Source organism: Callorhinus ursinus, unplaced genomic scaffold (assembly GCF_003265705.2).
Source record: "Callorhinus ursinus isolate GAN/ISIS: 27379988/994484 unplaced genomic scaffold, GSC_fseal_2.0 scaffold3, whole genome shotgun sequence".
NCBI classification, from domain to species: domain Eukaryota; kingdom Metazoa; phylum Chordata; class Mammalia; order Carnivora; family Otariidae; genus Callorhinus; species Callorhinus ursinus.
The window spans coordinates 80,745,201-80,768,330 of record NW_027397065.1 but is presented as its reverse complement, the minus strand read 5'-3'; the positions used below and the strand labels follow the sequence as shown (position 1 = coordinate 80,768,330).

At 40.7% G+C, this 23,130-nt stretch overlaps 1 protein-coding gene across 2 annotated transcripts in view; it reads left to right on the top strand.

The window, feature by feature from the left end:
• Positions 1-23,130, top strand: part of FBXL7 (F-box and leucine rich repeat protein 7) — a 388,316-nt gene that overhangs the window by 99,374 nt on the left and 265,812 nt on the right. For both annotated transcript variants that reach the window (XM_073891077.1, XM_025867455.2), the window contains exon 2: positions 11,428-11,517. In XM_073891077.1, the coding sequence (XP_073747178.1) occupies positions 11,428-11,517 (90 nt within the window). The remainder of the gene's footprint in view (positions 1-11,427; positions 11,518-23,130) is intronic.

Below are 23,130 nucleotides of genomic sequence, written 5' to 3'. Positions count from 1 at the left end.
ATAAAGTTCGGTGACTGATTTTTGATGGTTTGAGCCACAGAAAGCCACAAAGACTCAAAGGATGTTGCTGCCTGTCCCTTCCCTAGACTCTCTGTTAAAAGGTGGAGTTGGTGTTTTCTTTCCTCTTTCACTGCCTTTAAGATCCTGAAGCAAAGTAGCCTCTACCACCAAGATGGCTTGATTATGGAATTGTGTCTAAGATGGGGTCTGGCACATGGCATGTTGACTGAATGAGTGAGTGAATGAGGGATCAGAAGAGGCAAGTATGAATTTATTGGCACCAGAGGCTCTTGATGCCAGGAAATGAACACATAGCCGTGAAGCCTTTCCCAGACCATGTTGAAATAGCAATGAACTTCAAAAAGAACTCTTGTCTTTCCTTGTGTATCACATTAAACGAGGCAAAGTCTTCTCATGGTCTTTGGACCGCAGCAGCCCTTCAGAACATTGGAGGAAAATCGCTGGTGTAAATTACAGGGAGGTTGCCATTGGTGTAAAATATCTTTTGAGTGACTTAGAGTACAGTGGAAATTCTTGTGCAGGTGCACATACACTTTCGCCGGTCCACGGTGTGATCCTCTCATTACTTGGCTCAGAAACCCAGCTGCGAGGCACCATCTGTCAGCAGCACCAGCATCTGTCTCTGTGACTTCTGTGTTAACTCTTGGATAGTTGCCTGAAGGCCCGTAGGTAGCTGTGAGGCAGAGGAGTGGGGGGCGGGGGGCAGCCTCTGCCCTGGTGCCTTTAGTGAAATACCGTCCAGCCTTTTCAACCTACAACCACCCGTGATAGAGTGCTAAGTGCTTGCCCTTTCACAAGCTGGGAGGCTCTTTCAGGACTTCGTGCGTTCCACGATGCATTCAGTCTTATTTGCTAATCTTTTCCACCCACAGTAATGTTGCCATGCAATCAGACTGGAGTAAATACTTGTATGGTAGACTCAGGGCGGGGTTTTCTGCTTTCTGTTTAATTCTGCACAAAATGGTGTTGGGGTATCTACTGGGCTGGAAAGTGCCCCCCAGCCCCCACCCCCAACACTACTTTATATCCTTGCTGGAGCATCAGAATGTGACCTTAGTTGGAAATAGGGTCATTGCAGATGTCATTAGTTAACCTGAGGGCACACTGGAGTAGGGTGGGCCCTTAATCCATTATAGCTGGTGTCTTTATGAGAAAGGAGGCAGAGACACATGGAGCGAAGATGGCCACATGATGACCAAGGCAGAGATGGGAGTTCTGTTGCCCCAAACTAAGGAATGGCATGGGTGGCTGGCAACCACCAGAAGTTGGGAGAGAGGCATAGGATGGAGTCTCCCTCTCGGAGAATTGACTGAAGCCCTGGATTTCAGACCTCTAGCTTCCAAGACTGTGAGACACTACATCTCTGTTATTTTAAGCCACCTAGTTAGTGGTAATTTGTGAAGGCCTGCCTGGGAACCTAGTACAGAGAACTGTATATTATGTCATCACCGGGAATCTGTATGAATTTTCTAAGTTCTATTTTGCATGCTCAACACATAGCTATTGTGTAAAGACTGTCTTTTGGGTTAACACAGATTTGAGTGGTGTCTGTAAGGAAGGGATGGTGCTTATTAGGAAACATCCCAGGGCCAGGTTATTCCATTAGAAATAAATTTCCAGGGGCACCTGGGTGGCTGTCAGTTAAGTGTTCAACTCTCGATCTCAGCTCCGGTCTTGATCTCGGAGTTTGGAGTTCAAGCCCTGCGTTGGGCTCCATGCTGGGTGTGGAGTCCACTTCGAAAAAAAAAAAAAGAATTTCCAGTTTATTCACTCAGTCGGGACCTCACTCTTGTGCCAACTCATTCAACACATATGGACTGAGTGTCTACAGTATGCCAAGCACAGTGCTTGCTTTGGGGGGTCACAGCAGTGAAGAAAACGGGTACGGAGAACCTACCCTCATGGAGTTCAGGATCTAGTGGAGAAGACAGACATGATTGATTTCCATCAATCTATATATCTTTAATGTCATTATATGTAAAAAAAAGCAGTCACACTAAACAGCAGTGAAACTTTGTGAATCAGATAGTATTTGGGGATGCCACTCACTGATCTGATTTTGAAACTTAACCATACTGCCTTTATGTTCAGTTCTATTCATGTGTCTGTGGTTTATCTCCCCAACCCATTATGACTTGTCTTGCTTTTTCTAAAGCTAATCATCATCCTCTGCATGCATTAGGTTTCACATGTTATTTGTTGAATTAAACTGAGTTAGTGATTGAGGATATGGATCGGGAAGATGATTAGTAAGAGCTAGCATGTATTAAGTATCTTTTATATGCATATGCCATTCTAAGCAATTGGCTTACATCATTTTATTCTTGTGGCTGTTCTGTGAGTGTGGACTCAGCAGTGCCCCATTTTAAGATGGAGTAACTGCTACTCAAAAGTGAGGAAATGGCCTGAGGCTCCACCACGTAGTTAGTGGTGGAGACAAAATTCAGGTGTAAAGCAGCCCGCTGTCAGCCTCCACACCCTCCAGCGCGATACCCTGCACTTTGGGCCTGCTTGTGGCCATCTGCTACCTTCCGAGGATTTCTGAAAGTCATGCCCCTTTCTTTTTCTTTATCACAGCATACAGGAGGCTTGCAGAAGAGATGGGTTTTAATTGAGATTTGTGTCTAAGTATGCCTTCTGTCTTCCCCCTAGACAAAGAATGACAAGGGGGTGTGCTGACTGCTGATCAACTTAAATTATTTCTGTTGATTCTTTCTCTGTTTACCCTTTGGCTTCGAAGCTAACACTATTTAAGTGATTGGCTATCCTTCAGGGTCGTGTGTGGTTAAGCCCTGGGCTTGCATTTCATACATCACAGTTTTGCTCCTGTGGTTTGGGAGTGGGACACCCCCTCCTGCACTGTCTTACATGAGTCAGAAGCTCTTGCCTTTCTTAGAGAGAGAGCGTGCACAGTCCCCATTTGGGGAGAGGGAGGAAGCCCCCAAGTGTGCAGTCAGAGCCTCGCAGCCTTCCAAGAGCAGAGCTGGTGCCACAGGTGTGTGTTTGGATCCTGAAGCCTGATGTCTGCTCGGCCAGCATCGGTGCCATGTGCTGGTTTTTGGTTCTAGATCTGCTGCTACCAGCAGTAGCGGCCATCCAGCCCTGCCTGGAGGTAATTCAACACTCCCGCCATCCTTGCTTGACATTCCGTTCCTGGGGGCTGTGGCAGGGCTGTAGATGGCTCTCGAGGAGCTGCTGACTCAGCGGTGGGGTTGTCCCGTTTTTCTCTCCTGGAAGAACTCTGTGTACTTTGTTCGCCTGCTCCAGCCACAGCACTCAGGATCTGATTTCGGTTAGAAACAACATGCACCAGAAGTTTGAAAGTTAAAAACCACAAGCAATCAAAGCCAGCACCCTGTCATTGCATCATTACCCACAATAGCCAAAAGAAGAGTCAACAGACAAAAGCCCCTCAACAGAGAAATGAATAAACAGAACAGGGTATATATACATGATGAAGTATTATTCAGCCGTAAAAAGGAATGAAGTACTGATACGTTCTAAAGCCTGAAGGAGCCTTGAAGAAGTGAAACAATGGGGCACCTGGGTGGCTCAGTGGGTTAAGTGTCTGCCTTCAGCTCAGGTCATGATCTCTGGGTCCTGGGATCGAGCCCCATGCCACGCTTCCTGCTCAGCGGAGAGTCTGCTTCCCTCTCTCTCTCCCTCTGCCGCTCCCCAGTGCTTGTCCTCTCTCTCTTTCTCTCTCTCTCAAATAAATAAATAAATAAATAAAATCTTAAAAAAAAAAAAGAAAAAGTGAAATAAGCCAGACACAAAAGGACAAATATTGTATTATTCCACTTAGGTGCTGTATCCAGAATAGGCTAATTCACAGGGACAGAAAGCAGATCAGAGGTTACCAGCAGCTGGGGAAGGGAGGAAATGGGGAGTTACTGATTAACGGATACAGGATTTCTGTCAGGTAATGAAAAATTTTGGGAATAGGAGTGATGGTTGCACAACATTATGAATGTAAACAATGCCACTACATTGTACACTTAAAAATAGTCAAATTTTATGGCAGATTTTATGTTATACATATTTTTAATGGAATTTAAAAATGCCACCACTCTGAACCAAGTGTTTGAGTGGTGACAGCATCTCTCAGCAATGAGGCAAATGCTGAAAAGTGTCCTTGGCTTTTCTTTTTTTTTTTTTTTAAGAATTTTTATTTATTTATTTGAGAAAGAGCACTAGGCAGAGAGAGAGAGCAAGCATGATAGGGGGGCGAAGGGAGAAGGAGAAGCAGGTTCCCCGCTGAGCAAGGAGCCTGGCATAAAGCTCCATCCCAGGACCGTGAGATCATGACCTGAGCCGAAGGCGGACGCTTAACCATCTGAGCCCCCCAGGCGCCCATGTCCTTGGCTTTTCTTAGGCTTAATATAAACCTCTAAGAACGGCGGCTTCTTAGCGGGAGGGACCAGCACACCGCCGCCTGGGCGTGAAGCAGGTGCTCACTTAACTTTCTTGTTTTCCAGCTCTGCCCTGGCCTGCCAGCGCGTTGCAGTTGTGAGTATGCTGCTCAGTGGCCCTGAGATCACTTGCTAGGTGCTTTGGGAAATTGGTGTAAGGAAAATACCATTTAGGGCATTACATGGCTTGAAATAAAAAGAACATCAGGGCTGAAGTTTCCCCTTCTGTTTCCTTTCCTTTCTTCCTCTCCCCCTCTTCATCTCCTGTTACGGTCTTCTCCGGAGGAGATGCACACACAAAGGCCATCTACTGACTTTTGCTCACAGTAAAGTAAAGCAGAGTGTTTAGTATCTGATTCCTCATTTCCCTCTACTTCAAGGTTTCTGACTCTGGAGAGCTAATATGCTTTCACGATATCAGTTTCTTTTCAAAACCCAATATGCACCTGAGCTGGGGATTAAGCCAGATCATTCTTTGAGATAACTAATATTATTATTCTTTACGCATAGACCCTTGAACTGTGGATCAAAGAAGGTAAGAAATTACCTCAAGATAACAATCAGAAAAATAACAGTGAATTCAACACACAAATATGACCCACCACTCCCGTGATCTAATTCTAAGATATTGAAAAAAAAATTCTCTTTCATTTGGTGTAGACATTTAGTATTGAACCAGGCTGTCATGGTGTGCCAACAGCGGCTTGAAAGCAAGGTACTGGAGAGGAACAGGAAATGTAATGGGCTGAGGCCCCCACGTGGGCCCACATGCTTGTTTGTGGATTTCATATCAGAAGTTTGTGGCTGAAACCCACAGGAATGAATTCAGTGCATATAATCTGGAAGTTATAAGGAATCAATTTTGCAAGTAATTTCTTGGACTCTTAAGAATGTTGAAGATCATAGGACCCATTTGTTCATTTTTTTGTCATATATAGAGTGATCTTTTCTATTCTACCCTTTACCTTCCTCATGTTATCAATAAATCACAATGGAATGTCCGGCTGTCTTGTTTTAAATATCTGCATTTACAAAATCAGCCTGGGCACGGGGAAGGAGAAGAGAGAAGAAACTTAGTTTTGCAGTTTTACATATGGGAATTGTAAAATGAAGAGACAAGTGACTCCTGGATGGCTCAGTTGGCTAAGCATCCAACTCTTGGCTATGGCTCAGGTCATGATCTCAGGGTCGTGAGACTGATGTCAAGCTCTACGGTTAGTGGGGACTCTGCTTGAGATTCTCTCTCCTTCCCCCTCTGCCCCTCCCCCTGCTTTCTCTCTCTCTCTCTCTCAAATAAATAAATAAAATATTAAAAAAATAAAATAGACTTAAAATCACTCTCTACAATAGAATCCCCATTGAATGAACATTGTCTTTCTCTTCAAACACTGGGGAAACGTGGCACATTCTAACAGAAGGAATGCATGGCTAGAAACTTCCTTCTGCTAATGTCCCTGGATTAACCGTGGGCCCCAACTGATCTGGATGATCAGTCTGCTGATTAGTTTCTCCACACTATGATTAAGAATTATATGTATGTATGTTAATTTATTACAAACAACATTGACCAACATCCGTGCATTAGTCTTCACTTGCTTTGGTGTGTATTTGTATTTGATACCTAGTTGTTTGTTCACCTGTCCTCATTTTAGCCTTTAGCCCAATTGGGAGGATATTAAATAAAGTGCAACTTTGTACTTTACCAAATCTAACAGGCATAGTTCTGATATGCTCATAACCCCTAATGAGGGTTTTGGCCATTGGTCAGATAAACAAACTTTCATGTAGGTAAAGCAGTTAGAGAGCAGAATGGTCAGCCTTGCTCATACCAGAGGGATTTTTGCTAGCTATATAAGGTGTGTAAAGTTTAATTTACATGTGTATATAATGTGTATTTACTATTCTATGCCCGTATAATAATATAATAATAATTACTGTTTTCAATTTCATTTCTTGTTTCCTGATACAAATTAGACTGTGATAAATGGGTCAGTATTGAACAATCACAGGGTGGGCTCTTGATATGATTGAATGCTTTACCAGCTGGAGCCCATTTACTCCTCCTAGCAATGTCCCCCAAACACTGAAGGGTGGGTCCATTCCCCATTTATAGTAGAGGCAATGGGTAATTTTTTTTATTTGTTTTTATCCCTAGTTTATGGATAAAGACAATGAACTTTAGAGAATCTGAGAGATTTTCTCCTAGACACATTGCTTGGAACTGGTAGATAGGGAATTTAAATTCATGTGGTCTGATGCGCTATGATGGACAGACAGTTTTATCTGTCAATTTGCCCAAGGTATAGACAATAGTTACTAAACCAAACACTGTCTGAAGGTGAGAAATGGAGGACGATCTTTCTAAGACAATAGCTTGTCTTGGAAGAACATCGTTATACTTCTGATTTTTGTTTTTGACTATTAGGAGCCACATATCATCTCGTTCATTTCTTCTTGAGTTCCTCCTGTAAATGCCCCAGCCAGAAACATACACCTTTGTCCTGAACTCACTGGGGAGAGGGTTGTGCTTCCAGAAGCAAGGTAGAAACAAAGAGCATGGTAATAGCATCCAAAATATGAACCCCATTATTCTAAGATTTGTGGAGAATTTCCTAAGTGCTGTATCTGGATTATTTTATTGACTTTTAAAAACAGCCCTAGGAGGCAGGGATGGCTCATCCCCACCCTGTTTATAGCTGAAAAAAACTAAAGCATAGAGGGGTTTATTAATTTGCCCAACACTAGTAAATGGCAAATCCAGGTAGGAGCCCTAGCCTCCTGACCCTGGACTGCACTCACTCCAGTCCACATGAAAGCTGTCTACAAGCTGTGGAACCATATGTGATACAAGATTATATACAGGCGATGCTCACTATTTGTGGATTCCATATTTGCAAATTTGTCTACTTGCTAAAATTTATTTTTAACCCCCAAATCAGTACTCACCATGCTTTCGTGGTCATTTACGAACATGAGCGGAGTGGCAAAAAATCTGAATCTCCCAGCGTGCACGTTCCCAGCTGAGGATGAACAAGGTGATACCACCTCCTTGTTTCAGCTTTCATACTATAAATAAGTGTCCTTTTTGCAGTGTATTTAGCACTACATTTGTGTGTGTGTGTGTGTGTGTGTGTGTGTGTGTGAGTTTTATTGGTGGTTTCACTTCCTAAGGTGACCTTCAAGCATCATGCTGGAGGGCTGTCTGGTGTTCTGAAGTGTGAGAAGGTTGTGAGGTGCCCCGCATGTATTACTAGGTAAACTTCATTTAAGTTTGGATTATAGCACTGTTGGCCGCAAGTTCAGTGCTGATCAATCAACAGAATATATTATAAGATGTCTTTAAACAGAAACACACATGAAACAAGGTTATGTGTTGATGGGTGGACACAAAATGTTGTGACCAGCAGTAGGCAGAAAGCTAATCCTGCCTTTCCTCTAGAATCCGTTATCCGACGTTGTTAGTTCATTGTTTGTGGTGACTTTGTAGAACATAACTACCATGAATAACAAGAGTAGACTATATTTCTCTATTATCTTGCTTTCCTTAATTAATTAATTTGTTAAATTTCAGTGTTGTGCTGTCGAAGGCCCATGTTCTCAAAGGGACAAAAATTGGTTCTCAATGGGGGGGAGTGAGAACTCCTTTTTATGTAAAAAGCAGAGATATTCATGGAGCATGTAACAGATGTATAGTATATTGGCCATATTACAACTTTGGTGGATAGTTAGGAAAAAAGTCCCAAAAGTTTCCTCATGGGGGAGGGCAGCAATGAAAACGTGATTGCAAAACATCGCCACAGGGCAGAGTGACTATGTGGTGAAACATTTAAAGTATTTACTAGACTATATGGCACAGCATACATAGTTGTTATTATAAATATCATTTGTTTTCTTTATCTTCTTCCCCTTCTTCATAGACCAGCATTTCTTAAACTGGAGTTGTGGTCCCCTAAGGGGTCTGCATTCTGTTTTCAGACCTGTCTGAGAATTTCCTCTGAAATTTATTTTACTTTGTGCTTTCGTTTTGATGACAATCATAAAAACAATAAATCATTGTATACTGGTTCCCTTTTATAGACGAGTCCTGCCACAAGATTTCATTGTCCAAGTTTACACCTATCTTTTAAGGCAAGAATTCTACTTCAATGCTTATGGGCCAATAAGGAATAAAAGAGGAGCAGATTTAAAGATCGTGAGTGAAACAGTCAGACCGAGTGAAGGCCCGGTGATGTATCATCCTGTTCTGGGTGGAGGGACTCCCGAGTCGGAATGGAGGAAGATGGTGGGCAGGCTGAACCCTCACTGGGGGGGTAGCATGGGTATGCCCAAACCAAGAGAACATTGGCTTTAGCAGCAAGTACTGTATTTACATTTTGAAAGGCAATTTAATCTCTCTGCAAAATAACATCATCTGTTAATTTGAATTTTATGGCCTTTCTTGTTTTTGTGTTTAATTCGTTACTTTGTTTTGGTCTTCTTGTTGAATCAGTTAAAGCATATGGAGTTTATTTTTAGCTTTCCATTTGTGCATCACTAAATAACAGTATATTAAAAATAATTTAAGTCTCCATTAGTGGTGAACAGTAATGCTTTTTGCCATATTAAAGGGAGTGTTGCATTACTCAGGTTTGAGGAGTATCGTAATGGACTCATAGAATCACAGACTATTTGAACTGCTGGGAATCACTCAGTCCAATCATCTCTCCTGCCACATTAGGACACTGAGCCTCCTGGATGAGGAACAAGTGAGTGTTCAAGGTCAAAAACAAGAGAGCAGCAGACTGAGGTCAGAGACCACACTGACATACTTCTAACTGCATACCTGGTCCAATATGTCCACTCTGTCTGAAGGTGAACCATGGCAGGCCACAGAAATGGGTTAGATACAAACTAATGGAGAGTTACTTTGTCATCTTGGCTAACTCTCAGGGAGGACGATGTTAAATGGGCAGGGACAACAGTAATAACAGACTTGTCTCAGAGCCAGAAGTCACTGTGAGCAATGCTCAGTGGTAAAGGGAGACAACAGCCTTTTGACATCACTGCTCAGATGATATCACCCATGAACTCGTGTTGTTCCGGTACTCCCAACATTCACAATCAAATCCCTGAAGCTCATCTGTTCTTTCCTGCTCTGTATTTTGACGTAGGCACACTCCCCCAAACTAGGGTCTGTGCCACTGCGTGGGGAGCACTACTGGGAATGTATTTCTCAGCCACATGTAAGAGTTCCAATCATACCTTGTGAAGTAAAAAGAGCTCATTTGTGATAGAATTGGTTGGTCATTATATTAGTTTTTTCTTGCCACATCACGAATGACCACAAACTTAGCAGCAGCTTAATGCAAGATACGTTTATTATCTCGCAGTTTCCTGGGATCAGAATTCTGGACTTGGACCAGCTGGGAGTTTTGTTCAGGGTCTCACAGAGTTGTGATCAAGACACTGGCCAGTGCCATGCTCTCATTAGAGGCTTGGGTGGGTCCCTGTCCACGCTCATGTGGCTGTTGGCCGAATTCTTTTCCTAGCAGCAGCAGAACTCACACCTGCTTGCTTCTTCAGGGCCAGTGGGCAGGGTCTCTTCTCTAGACTCTTGGAGAGAGCTTACCTATTTAGGCCAGGCCCACCCAGGACAACCTCCCTTTTGATGAAAGTCAACTGATTAGGAAATTAATTGCATCTGCAAAACCCCCCACTCTTGCCATGTTCTATTGTGTAGAGGCAAGTTACAGGTTCTACCCACACTCGAGGGAACAGATTACCAAGGATATGGGCACCAGCTTAGCCTGTTCAAGTGGCTACAAAAAAATACCATAGACTAGTGGCTTATAACAACAGAAATTTAATTCTTACAGTTCTGGAGGCTGAAAGGTCCAAGAGCAAGGTGTCTGGTGAGAGCCTGCTTCTTGGTTCACAGATGGCTGTCTTTTTCTTATGTCTTTACATGGTGGAAGGGGCCAGGGAGCTCTCAGGGGTCTCTTCTGTTAGGGCACCAGTCCCATTCATGAAGGCTCGCCCCTTATGCTCTAATTCCCTACCAAAGGTTCCACCTCCTAATACCATCCCACTGGGGATTAGGTGAATTGGGGGGTTGGGGGGAACACATTCAATCTGTAGCAGGTACCATGGGAGTTATCTTAGAACTCTGCTCACTGCAGTCACTGATACTTCTCTTACTAGGCAGTGAGTAGGGTTCATATTTGCAGACATTTTGAGAATGTTTAGAAACATTACTGTATATCTTATTAAAAGTTAGAAGAATAGAAACTCAGCTGTCAGTTGAAGTGAGATTTTTTTTATACTAGGGCATGACTGACGTTTTGTGCTGGAGAATTCTTTCTTGTGGGAGCTGTTCTGTGTGTTGTAAGATGTTTGGCAGCATCCCTGGCCTCTACCTACTAGGTTCTAGGAGTATATCCTCCCCAGTTGTGACAACTAAAAATGGTACCAGAAATTGCCAGATGCCCCCCTGAGGGAAAAAGCACTCCCACTTGATAACTACTGCGTTAGATACATAAGTATTTTTTGTTTTTCAAGAACAATCTATTAAAACAGGGAATTTGGTTTCTAAGGTGATACCACTGTTTGGAGCCAGCAGGTCCTTACTACTCGGATAATGCCTCATTCTTAGATGTGCTTTTGTCTTGTGCTGGGAAATGTATAGTTTATAGTTGCAAATAAAAAATTAATACTGTAGATGAGTTTCCCACATGTCCTTTCTTATTCACACGTATGCCAAAATGAGATTATGTTATCATATGTTTTATAATCTTGTCTGAGTTTATAGTCGAGCTATACTGTAATAGGGCTTTAGTTCCACTCTTAAGGGTCAGATATGTAACGCAAGAGGCAAGAAACCTTATAAACTCCCTTCTTGGTATTATGGCTCTTTTCTTGGAAACCAGTGATAATGGCTTGGTATGGGACAGAGTGGAAGGCATGGTCAGTTCTGAAGTTACAAAACTCAAAAGCTGCTCATTCCTGTTTTCTCTAGGCAAAGGCAGCTCAAGCATCTCATCCGACGTGAGTTCAAGTACAGATCACACGCCGACCCAAGCCCAGAAGAATGTGGCTACCAGTGAAGGTAGGCATCTGGTCTTCATTATCTCTCTCCCTGTGTTCACAGTGCAGGCTATTTTTGGAAGACAAATAAAATGTGTGAGTCTCAGTTCTGTTCTACTGAGTGGGAGCATATGAGATTCTTAAAACTGAGAAGGCGGAGGGTGCCCAAGTTGCTTTTTCGTTGCTGTGCTGTTACCTTCTGAGAAAGGGGTTTTCATAGGATTTGAGTGTCTCAATTCTTAGGCAAATGCTGTTATTTCGTGAAAATATAATAGGCAGACTTTTGGGGAGCCTTCATGATGTTATCTGTCTTGTTTTTCAGTGTGGAAAACACTATGATTGTAAAATTCCTGTGCTCTAGTTGAAAGTTCCTGCAAAAACTTTCAAAATTGGAATTCAGGATTTTGACAATGGGAGGGTCACAATCATGTGATTTGTAGAACTTGAATTAACCATTATGTGGGAGGAGAAAAAGAGGTCTGTTTGATTATTTAAAGGATACATAGAAAGTCTTGCCTCTCAGGACAAAGATCGGCTCCATTGATGTTCTTGATATAGAATTTCACTATATGTAGTAATACATGTTTGAATTAATTGCTCTGCCTAGTCCAGAAGCTTTTGTGTTACTACTTGTTTGCGTGTGGAAATCACTGTTTCTGTGGTAGTTATTTAGTGGAAAGCCGACTCAATGATGGAATTAGTTTTTATTTTAATGTTAAACACAATTGAGTTCTCTTCTGAAGAAGAGCTCCTTCTAAGTTGGTTGTTGAAAGCAGGTCCAGTGTAAGATGTCGATGCCACTTACAATGGAAGGACCCAATGTGAGGTGACCTTGTGTAGAGCCTGCTTTCTTAAAGTGTGCAGGGTGTGTGGAGGTACATTTCTACACTCTGTCTTGAGGCTTAACTGAAGCTGCTTGCAATATTGGGAAGCATACCCATGACCTGATGTTGGTCATCTCAGTGTTTGGTTGCTCTTGATCTGCGTGACCGTGTGTGCATGAATGATGAGGGTTGGCCCCTGCTGTGTGTCTTCTCTTTGGCTTTGACTTGGTGTGTTTCAAACAGACTGATATATAAAGAGCTTTTATAATGGGATTATATTCCCTGGCGTTTAATGTGAATAGATCAGGGTGTTCTCCTCAGTGCTGTGAAGCACCAGATAGAATTCCAATTTGAATTTTCTGGCTGTTGATTCAAATATGAGCACTAGGTCATTCTGGAAATTTAGTTAAGGTAACGTGCAAGTCAGGTAAATTGATTCTAGACTTTTGCTTTTGAGGCCTCTGTTCTTAGGAGCCCAACTGGAAATCACTTCAACATAACTTATTTACTTATGGTTCTCTCTAATCAGAAATCTTTGTTTTGTAAGGTGATCGCTTCTTTCTACCATGATTTTAGTCACTCTTGTTATAGTCATAGTTTGGCTAATTGGAGTGACTGTGAAAATAGAAAGTTAAAAGTATGTGAAATAATCCCTCTGTGTTTCCCTCTCCAGATTTAAGTTTTTTAAAAACAGAAAATACAAAACTGTATGGGCTCTGTTGTAAGGGTTGGGGGAGGGGACTGCGGGGCTTCATGCACTAAAAATGTCTTCTTTTTATGCTTCAAAAAAATAACACTATAGGGATTTAAATTTTTCATCTTATTCTGCCTTTTCCTTGGGAAGATTCTTTTGATGCGGGGCTCAGCCAGTGTTGTATACATTTTTGTCACAATGCATTTCCTACCATTCTGAGGGTAAATTCAGGAGGGAAAAATGGGAAAATATGATGTTCATGTGAAACAGAAATTTTAACAACTGGGCTAAATTAATAGGGAATATTTTTTCCAACTCTTAAATGGAAGAACCCCATCTCTATGAAAGATGCTATCCATTTTTTTGCATATCTGCAAAGTTGTGTTTTTTTTTCTTTACTGTTTGTATGTATGAATCCACTTTGCTACTGTGTTTTAATCAATGGAACTAAAAAAATATTTTAAAATAAATTAGGTGTGGGTGTTACTTCCATAAAAATGTATCCAGGGATGTCTGCTGCGAAATGGTCTCGCCATCAGCCTGGTTTTTCAAGATGGAACACCAGCCAGTGCTCATTTCTCAATGCACAGGTGACAGAGTCCTGGTCTGCCTCTCAGGATTAGGGTGTCATATTCTCTGACCTCCACAAAGTGGGTTTACCCAACAGTAAACCCAATAGTTTGCTCCTACCAGAAAGTACCTACTAGCCACTGTGTGCCAAGAAACAGAAACTGGACACCAATTTCTTACACATGCTACAGAGGAGCCAATTAAAAAATGCTTCTCTGGTTCTCTTCCCAGTTTCTAGAACCGTTTTTTTAACCTTGGTTGTTAAGAAAATGTTGGGCGAGTGGTGTAACTGGTTTTCCAGAAGTGATTTGACTACTGTTAGTTTCTTCAGTTCTTTGATCCTCTTAAGAGGACTTTTCACCTCTGACTTTACCAATATCCTCTTCAAGAAACACAGGCAGGATGAAGGTTTGAGTAATACTGATTTCTAAAAATGAGATATATCGTGAAGGACAATATTCAGTTTTCCTGCAGCCTTTGCAAACTGTGGCCATACCTATAATAGTTGGGTTGAAAGCCTTGGGGAGCAGAGTTGGACTTGTCTGTGGTGGGCTGGACAGGGAAGGTATGTTATCAATTCCCGGGCCTGTGGGGCACGTGGGTGTGTGTGCATGCGCATGCGTGCACATGCACCTGCACATGTGCTTTTGCGTACAGCCTCCAGGTGACAGCCAATGGCAGAGCTGTCGTCTGTCACTGGGAAGCATGTAAGTAACCTATGCGTTGCATGCTGGCGCCTGACCTGAGGACGTGGGAGCTGAGGGGAGGGAAGGGCGCCCACATGCCATGCGCCAACCTGGGGCTGGCAGTGGCAATGGGGACTACATATGACAGACACCAGGGATCTGACTAGGGAGATGGTCATGTTCTAAAACTGGATTGTGGTAAAAGTTGCACGACACAGTACATTTGCTTAAAAGTCACTGAAGTAGACACAGGAAATGGGTATTGGAAGCTGTTGCTTCTGCATGACCTTCAGACCTGCATCTAAGTCAGCACAAACTACTTTTCGAAAATGCTGCCTCCCACCTCTGGGAAGAAGTCTTGAACAGTGGTGAGAAGACCCCTTAGGAGCATGGGTCTTGACTGTACAGAGAGCAGGGCTGCTGGCTAAAACTTCTCCTGGGATGCTCTGGCCTTGGGGCCAGCACTGCCCTGAAAGCATCATAAGGAGTCCCTGGACCAGTAGTGTTCACAGCCCCGCACATGGTATCTGGTCAGCATGGACTTCTCGTAGGTACATACTCTTCTGGAAAGTTCTGGAAGACATGAGAGATGATAGACCCACAAGTTTCTCAAAACTATTTTTCTTTTTAAGCTTTTCCCAGAGAGGCTCTAACCTCAGCTTGGATTTTAAGTTTTTAGCAACCAAGCCTGATTGATGGTTAAGGCCTCAGTCACATTTATTCATTCTAGGAAGTGTGAGGACTCATGTTCTTGCTGCCTACTGGATGTTCCCACTCATCTACTTTGGGTCATAAGGGTGTTCCCCTAGACATGGTGGGCACAGACGGTGATGCAGTTCAGTTTTAATCCAACAGAGAATGGTATTTTTTACCTAAATGGAAGTGTTCCTTTCCAAAGTCTCATGCAAAATCTTTGTGCATCTTAATTTTGTGAATCTAAAGCCACACCCCTTTTAAAGAATTGGCAGCCTGCAGAGCTTTCTCCTTGATAAATGGTATAGGCTTTCCTAAAAGCCCATTATACTTCTTGTGACAGTTTAAGTTCCTGATTTCCTGACACTGTAGGGGGTTTGGGTTCAAGTGCAGAAGCTGGAAACATTCCATTTTTCCCAACAAAATCTGCATTCCAGCATTGTAAGCCACAGCTTAATTCTTTCCAGTTGTGTTGCTATTCTTTCTGTTGCACTTTTTTCCAGTCTTTCTCATCCACGGGGTGTTCTCCCTCGTATTGGAAGGAATGGCCTTTGACTTTCAGCTATGAAAGTCACGTCCAGCCCATGGTTAGAATAGAGTACACGGCAGCCAGCCTGAAAAGACTGAAACAGAATCAGTTGGATTGGGTTGAATCATGAAGAAGCTTCCTAGAAATAATAAGCTCAGCTTGGGCTTTTTTTTCAGAACAGGGTTATGAGGATGTGGTTTTAATGGTGGCATCTCAACAACTCCGACTTCTCTTGAGCTGGGGGAAGGTGACACAGTTCATTCAAAGGCCAAACGTAATTGGCTGATGAAAAGTCAGCTTCATCCAGTTGCTCAAGTTCAGATATTGAACTCACTGACAGCACAATTTATAGGTGTGATGGCTTATACATGTTGTTATCAAGCCAGCCAAATATGGAATCATAGGATTTTTCAAGCTACAAAGGCCCTGGCAATTTTCTGATCTAATACACTCGTTTTACAAAGAAATCCCTGCGGCACAGAAAAATAAGAGATTTGCTCAATATTACACACCTAATAAATTGTTGAGCAGGAGTTTGACACAGTATTGTTTCAGTGAGAGATGGCACAAATCAGGAAAATCATAACCTTTAAAAAAGTTGTTGCCTTCTAAGTGTGAAGCTCTTTAATTCTGTTTTGTCTGCCTGCTAGCTGCCTATTTTGAGCTGGTTGCAGGGAGGAGGTAGGCTGTTCAGAAGAGTTTGAGAAAGACTGAGTTCAAATAGAGCAGTACTTCCAATGGGAGGAGAGGATCTACTTCAAATGGCAAAAGGATCTCAAACCACTTACATAGGTTAGCTTCTCACCTGGAGATGGAAACATTACCTTTAAGTTAGCTCATGATTGTAAAATAGCCTTTCAATAAATTCACTTAATATTGTTTTGTGAAACTGCCCATTTAATTAACTCCCTGAAGGAAATTAATTTTAAAATGTTTCATTTGAGCCATGAGTGAAATGAGTTGATATATAAAGAATTCTTTCCATGGCACCTAAAATCACCACTTTATTTATACAGTCATGGGTTAATATGTTTTCAGTGCCCCAATTAGACCAATTCTAAATGGAGTTATTTCGAAAATGCCCAGGAATCGGGCTTTGTTTTATTCTGTCTTCCTTGTATTACCTTCTTTCTACTTCTTGAGTGTACTTCTCAAACAACATTTACACGTGTCACTCAGGAAGAGATAGATGATGCTTTTAATTCAAGGTAGATTTCATTTCCCTCAACAAAAGCCTTTTTGACCATCCAACAAATTCAACACACATTTTTGGGATACATATTATTTCATGCTGATCCTAGTCTCTCATGAGCATTATTGAGTTCAACTGTTTCATTGTCACATTGCTCTCGAGAAGAAGGTAGACATGTTTTCACTTGGTAGATGACAGTAGGGAAACTGGGAAAGCATCAGTGTGGCCCAAAGTCATGAAAAATTAGTAAAAGGCAACAAAGATGGTTATAGGCACTGAATTCTGAGTAAGATTTTTTCTTAATGCTTGTTTTGTAATTGCCATGTAGAACTATTAAGAATTTCATGCTAATCATTTTTATAAGTTTATATCAAAATATATTTTGAAAGTCCTTATGAGAAGTATCTTTTCAAAAAATCCATAATTGTGTCTCAATTGTCAGTATTATACATGGAAATGTGGTCTATGTATAGTCTAGAAATGTACTTTAAATTCTTAGTTATTGAAAGCAAATGTCAATATTCCAAGATGCCTTTTTACTAAACTGTTGAAGGGTTAGTTTGCAGGTTCATAACTGTGTCCTTAACATACTGCATCAGACAGACTTAGGGTTTGAAATTGATATTTAAATTAATCATGATATAGGATCTATAGTGCATGTAATATAAAAGTACTGACTAGTTTCATTGCTCCTTGTTACTTTAAAACTGAGCCAAGCAGTTATTCTTTAATTGGAAATGTACACAGGTGGAAGATATCAATCTTAGAGCATGTGCCTTGCAAGACTGGAATTATGCCTCGAAGCAGTCTATTACAATCAAATGGAACTCAATCCATGACATAAGAGAAAACAGAGTAAAAACATATAACATAGGAAGAGGAATAAAAAGTACAGAAGTGGAGAAAGTAAATGGCATAGAAAAAGTGTCTTTAAAGATAGTGATAAGATGACTTTTATTCAAACTGGAAGGGTGGTTTTGGGGGACCTTATGGGTGGGAGAGATCCCAAAATCAGAAAGGTGCTGTTAGGAGCTTTTACTCTGTATATAAAGAAGGTGATGACTGATTATAAAGATTTGTTTTGCCTTTAAAAATTAAATTGCAGGGGCGCCTGGGTGGCTCAGTCGTTAAGTGTATGCCATTGGCTCAGGTCATGATCCCAGGGTCCTGGGATCGAGCCCCACATCGGGTTCCCTGCTCGGCAGGGGTCCTGCTTCTCCCTCTCCCACTCCCCCTGCTTGTGTTCCCTCTCTCGCTGTGTCTCTCTCTGTCAAATAAATAAATAAAATATTTAAAAAAAAATAAATTGCAAGCTTAACTATTTCTGAAAATTTCAGGATTATTTAGGAAAACCTTACAAGGCTTTAGCTGTTGAAGCTTAATGTGTTTTGGTAATTAACAAGTCACTGCTTCATGGCCAAGTTTCTAACTACTGCCTAATTGTAAGTTAGGTGACTTTTGAAAAACTGCACCAGTTACACTGGGTGATTTGAGCGTAATATAGATTCAGTGTGCCCAATTTAATAAAGAAGTCAAATTTGAATTTGAGGATTAGTTTAAGCAGTGGAACACTCATCACCTTGGTATCCACAAAATTGTTATGTAAGCCTAAAAATGTGTAATGAAACCCTAAATACCATCTCAGACTCAAGAACTAAGTTTAATTTCTTAAAGGAATCATCTTCCAAAATGAATCATCCAGAATGGCAAAAATGTCATTTAATAGTCTCAGAAGGAAATTAGGTTTCTGTACATGAGTGTGTGTGTGTGTGTGTGTGTGTGTGTGTGTGTGTGTGTGTGTTTAAGGACATCTTAAAGTAGTACTTAATTGAGACATTCGGCGTCTGTCAGTGCCTTTAGTAGAGTTAGGAGAGAAAACATTAGATTTTAACATTCTAATCCCATGGGCAAAATTATTCTTTGTTTCTCTCACTTCCATTCTGTCATTTGCAAAAAACACTCATTAAATAATTGATAGATTTCAGCCATAGACATTCTAGTTCACCTAAATACAACTAAGGGTATTTGTAGTGAAGGCTTGGATCATTTCTAAGATATCTTACCAGTAATCTCAGTAATCTAATTCAATGGAAATTTATTAAAGGATGTAAATCTAGGTTTAAATATATTTGTTTAGGCACTTACGGGGAAACTACAAAATGTATGTCAGTCACAGATTGGTAGCACAGAGAATGACCCCTCAGCCATGTTTTCTTCTCCCTGAAGAATTTTCAAAACTAATTTTGGGTTTAATTTAATGGATTTAAGTGGGGCATCTACCCTGCAGCTCCTGAGTCCCCATCATTCTCTGTTGCCTTAACCAAGCATCTTTCACAATATTGCTGTTAGCTATTTGGCTCCTGATGGAATTTGATTTTATGGCAAGACCCGCTGCTGCCAGAACCTTAGCAATTACTAGGGGCCAATAAACACTGTGAATCAGTTCAGTAGTAATTCAGGGTGGTATAAGAGTGTGTCCTGACAGGTGGTCTGAAGAGGAAGGGAGAGAGGCATGGGTTGGAGCAGTTGGGAAAGGTGTCATGGCAGCTTGGGACTTGGCTTCTCCTGTGTGGACAGAAGGTGGGAGGGTGGAGAGGAAGACAGCATGGCGTGTAAGGTTGTGAGGCCTTTGGAAAAATCCATCTGGGTTCATGTGGGGAAAAGTGGAGGTTCCTAAAGGGACCCCTTCTTGACAACATTGAATACATTCCCAAAGTGTTTTGAACATCCAGTCTTTCACTAAAATATTTAGTTACAGAGTAGTTGCACATTCTTTGTACTATGTCAGTGACAAATAGGCCAGCGCTCTATGACATTTTATGCCCACCACCTTTCTTTGGGATGCTTGGAGTGTTTTATACTAAAAGGCTGACTTCTGAGCTCATCAAAGGCAAAAAGGGCATATGGAAGGGGTTGGGGACAAACATTTTAGAAAGAGTAACCTGATACTGGAAATATTTGCCCTTTACAGTCATGGACACAGTCTGACCTTAAAAATCAGGTTAACACGTCTGTTTACTTCCTCTTTGACTAGGAAATAACTTCCTGAGGATAAACTAACTTCCTCAGGAAGTCCCAGGCTTCCCAAGGCTGTTAGGCTGATTAACAAATAATGAGAGAAAAGCACTTTAGCTGTAAGTCTGTTCCTTTATATTCCATATACTTAAAAATGTAGAAAATCCCCCTTATGGAGGGAATAATCTACAAGTAATTTAGATACTATTTGTGATCATTAAGAAGTGATTGAGGAATTGTTATAAGGAGTGCAGTCTGTGGGAAGCAGATATTAGTACAGTTTATCATTGTAAATGTAACTAGGAAACTTTTGTTGTTTATAACTGCTGCTGCCTTCCAAGGTGGGGTGGGCCACCTGCTACACTGAAGGACATTTGTTCTGCCAGATAACTGTATGTGTTTGAACATGTGAGTTTTCTGATGTGGGCTTCAGGAAACCAGATTTCTCTGCACAGTGGAGAGATTCTGAGCTGAGACACAGTAGGTATCCAGGAGATTGAAGAAGGAGATTGAAGAAGAGATGGTGGAGGTGGAACTGGGGAGATGGGGAGACTTTTTGTTGTTGTTGTTTGTTTGTTTTTGTTTTGCTTTTTAAGTAGGGTCCATGCCCAGCATGGAGCCCAACACTGGGCTTGAACTCTCAAACCTGAGATTGAGACCTGAGCTGAGATCAAGAGTTGGATGCTCAACTGAATGAGCCACTCAGGTACCCCTGGGGAGATGTTTTAACATCTTGGATGGTAGTGGCTCCCAGGTGACACCACTTTCCTGTGTCACTAAAAATCCTTAGTCCATCTTTAGTAAACTCACAAAGTGCTTGGAAGGGAGTGGATTTCCTATAGAAATCAGGGAAGGGCTGAATTTTGAGACTGTCCACTTGCATTCCTTGTAGTCACTTGACTTATGCAAATACAACAAAAGCCAACTGATGAAGAATCCATCAATTAGCACTCCCTTACTATTACAGTTTGCACAAATTTAAGCATTCTGTTATGCTTCTGTTCTGTTGTATATAATGATATTCTGTATAACATATTAACTTAATGCAATTTATATTAACTTTTATCTTTTAAGTCTGATAATGAACTCACATTGTTCCAACTATTAATGATTATTATTCTCTTATTGATGCTTGATTTTTCACAACTTCTTCTACAGAAAAACTTTAAGCATCTTCTTTGTCGTTCTAGCACTGTCCTTCAGGCTATAAAAACACCGTTGCTTTCTGGCCACAAAAGAATGTTGCAAGTCCATTTTTTTGTTTTGTTTTGTTTTGTTCCTGCCCAAGGTACAGAATCAGTCATGCCCAATGGGATTTTTTTTTTTTTTTTTAACGGGGAAACATTTTCAGGATGTAAATCTGGGAGTGAAGCAAAAGACTCCTGCTGCTGTGGGCTCACTTTTAATAAAGTTGGATCTGGAGAAAATATATTTTTAAGGTACCAGTACACATTGATTTTATCAGTTTATAAAATTGTATGTTATAAATTCTTGCGCTATACTGATATTCTAACAGTATGAAATTTCATTTGCCACTAAGACTTTCTACTATTCAGCAACCAAAGATATAACTTAAGTTGGGCCCTCTCCATCAGATCTTCAAATATACCCAGACATGTCTGATCTTTTAGCAGGGACAAGTAATAGGCTACAGCTCAATCAAGATACCCACTGCATGAGTTATGTGCATGCTTTCAGTTGATAGGTCTATAGTGTCATCCCTGCAATTGCTTGACTCCTTTGAGGAAGGAACAGTGTTTTATCCGCCTTTGTATGCCAAGTGGCTACCACAGTGACTGCCCTACAATAAACATTGAAACATGTTTATTAAGTCAATGAATGGGTTCAGATTCTAAGAAGGAAAAGCCCTCTTGGTTAATTTTTCCAGCTGTAGTCATAAAGACTATGACATCAAAAGCTGTGCAAATCCAAAGTAATATATGAGAGATACAGTTACTTTTTAGAAAAAAGAATAACGCTATTCCTTAGGAAAATTTGAAGCACATCATGGGAACGTTAGCTATCGATTTGCTTTTAGTTGCCTTTAGTGTTAAGGGAAAAAACAACTTCTTTAAGCAGAAGAGACATGTCAGAAGGAGGAAGATACTTGGAACAGAAGATAGTTCTGGTTTCTGTGTTTTCATTTATTTCAACATTTTTAAACCAAAAGGTTTGTTGTCTATTGAATATTAGGTCTCTAAATAACCCGTTTTTGTCAGAAAAGTTTTTGACATTTTAGATCACCAAGTGAGATAAACTTAGAAATACAAAATTCTAGAGCTATTCAGCCTCTGTACCTCAATTTTAAGGGTAGAGGAAAAATATTCTTTACCCCTAACCAATTTAATTTTATTAAACCTCTTTTTAATCTTTTTTAACCTCAATACATTGAATTATTTCAATTCTTCACTTACTGGTATGTCAAAATATCAAATTAGAGCCTGCGGTTTTTTAACTGATGGAATTGGAGAAGTAAGTTTCATTTTATTGGCCCAAAATATGGCTGAATTGGTCAGTTAATAAATGTGTTCAGGTTTTTTTTTTTTTTTTTTGGAGGGGGGGAGGTTGGTTCACTGATTTGTTAAGAAGAAATGTTAGGAAAAGCATTCCTAAAGGAGAAAATAATATTGTTATATCCCCTTTTTGAAAGCATTATCCTAGAACCAACCTTGACCTCAGATTATCTTTTGCAAGCTATATTCTATTTCATAGAAAGTGGGAAACTGTGAAGTTCATGTTTTGTTTAGCTGGGTTGGAACTGGTCAGTGCAGAGATTAGGGAGTGATTTCACTCAATCTCAGAGATTTACAAAGAGCTAAATTCTGGTAATGGATGCATTTGGAAAATGAAGTTGGAGGTTGAACTCTGCATTTAATATGAATGAGAGGGGGAAACAAAAAGCTGTGTAATAAAAATTTTGTAACTTTTGTTATTTACTCCCCATTTATGGGTGATACAAGTTACTTAGCCTTAATTTTCTTCTCTGTAAACTAGGAATAATAATATTCTCTACTTCATGTGTTGGTTTTGAGGAGTAAATTTAAAAATTATATGCAGTGTGAGTCCCTGTGAATATTATCTGGTTTAATTTCATCAGCTTACTCACAGTTACTTGATGTGAGTTCCATATCCTACCTTGTTCAGGGACAGGAAAATGTTGTATGGAAAAATCACCCTTAAATGAATTCAACATAATTCCACTGGAAATCTCAATAAGATTTTAATTTTGAAACTTGACCAAACTCTACTTTCTCTACCTGGAAGAATAAATCCGACATCTATAAGTACCTACCACATGTGGATACTGAATTCAATTCAATTACATATGTATGACATTGTGTATGTTGAATTACTTAGTATGTTGAACTCATTTGTTGAGTATTGAATACATGTACATATGAGGATATCCAGGGAAATTTTGGCAACGAGTAA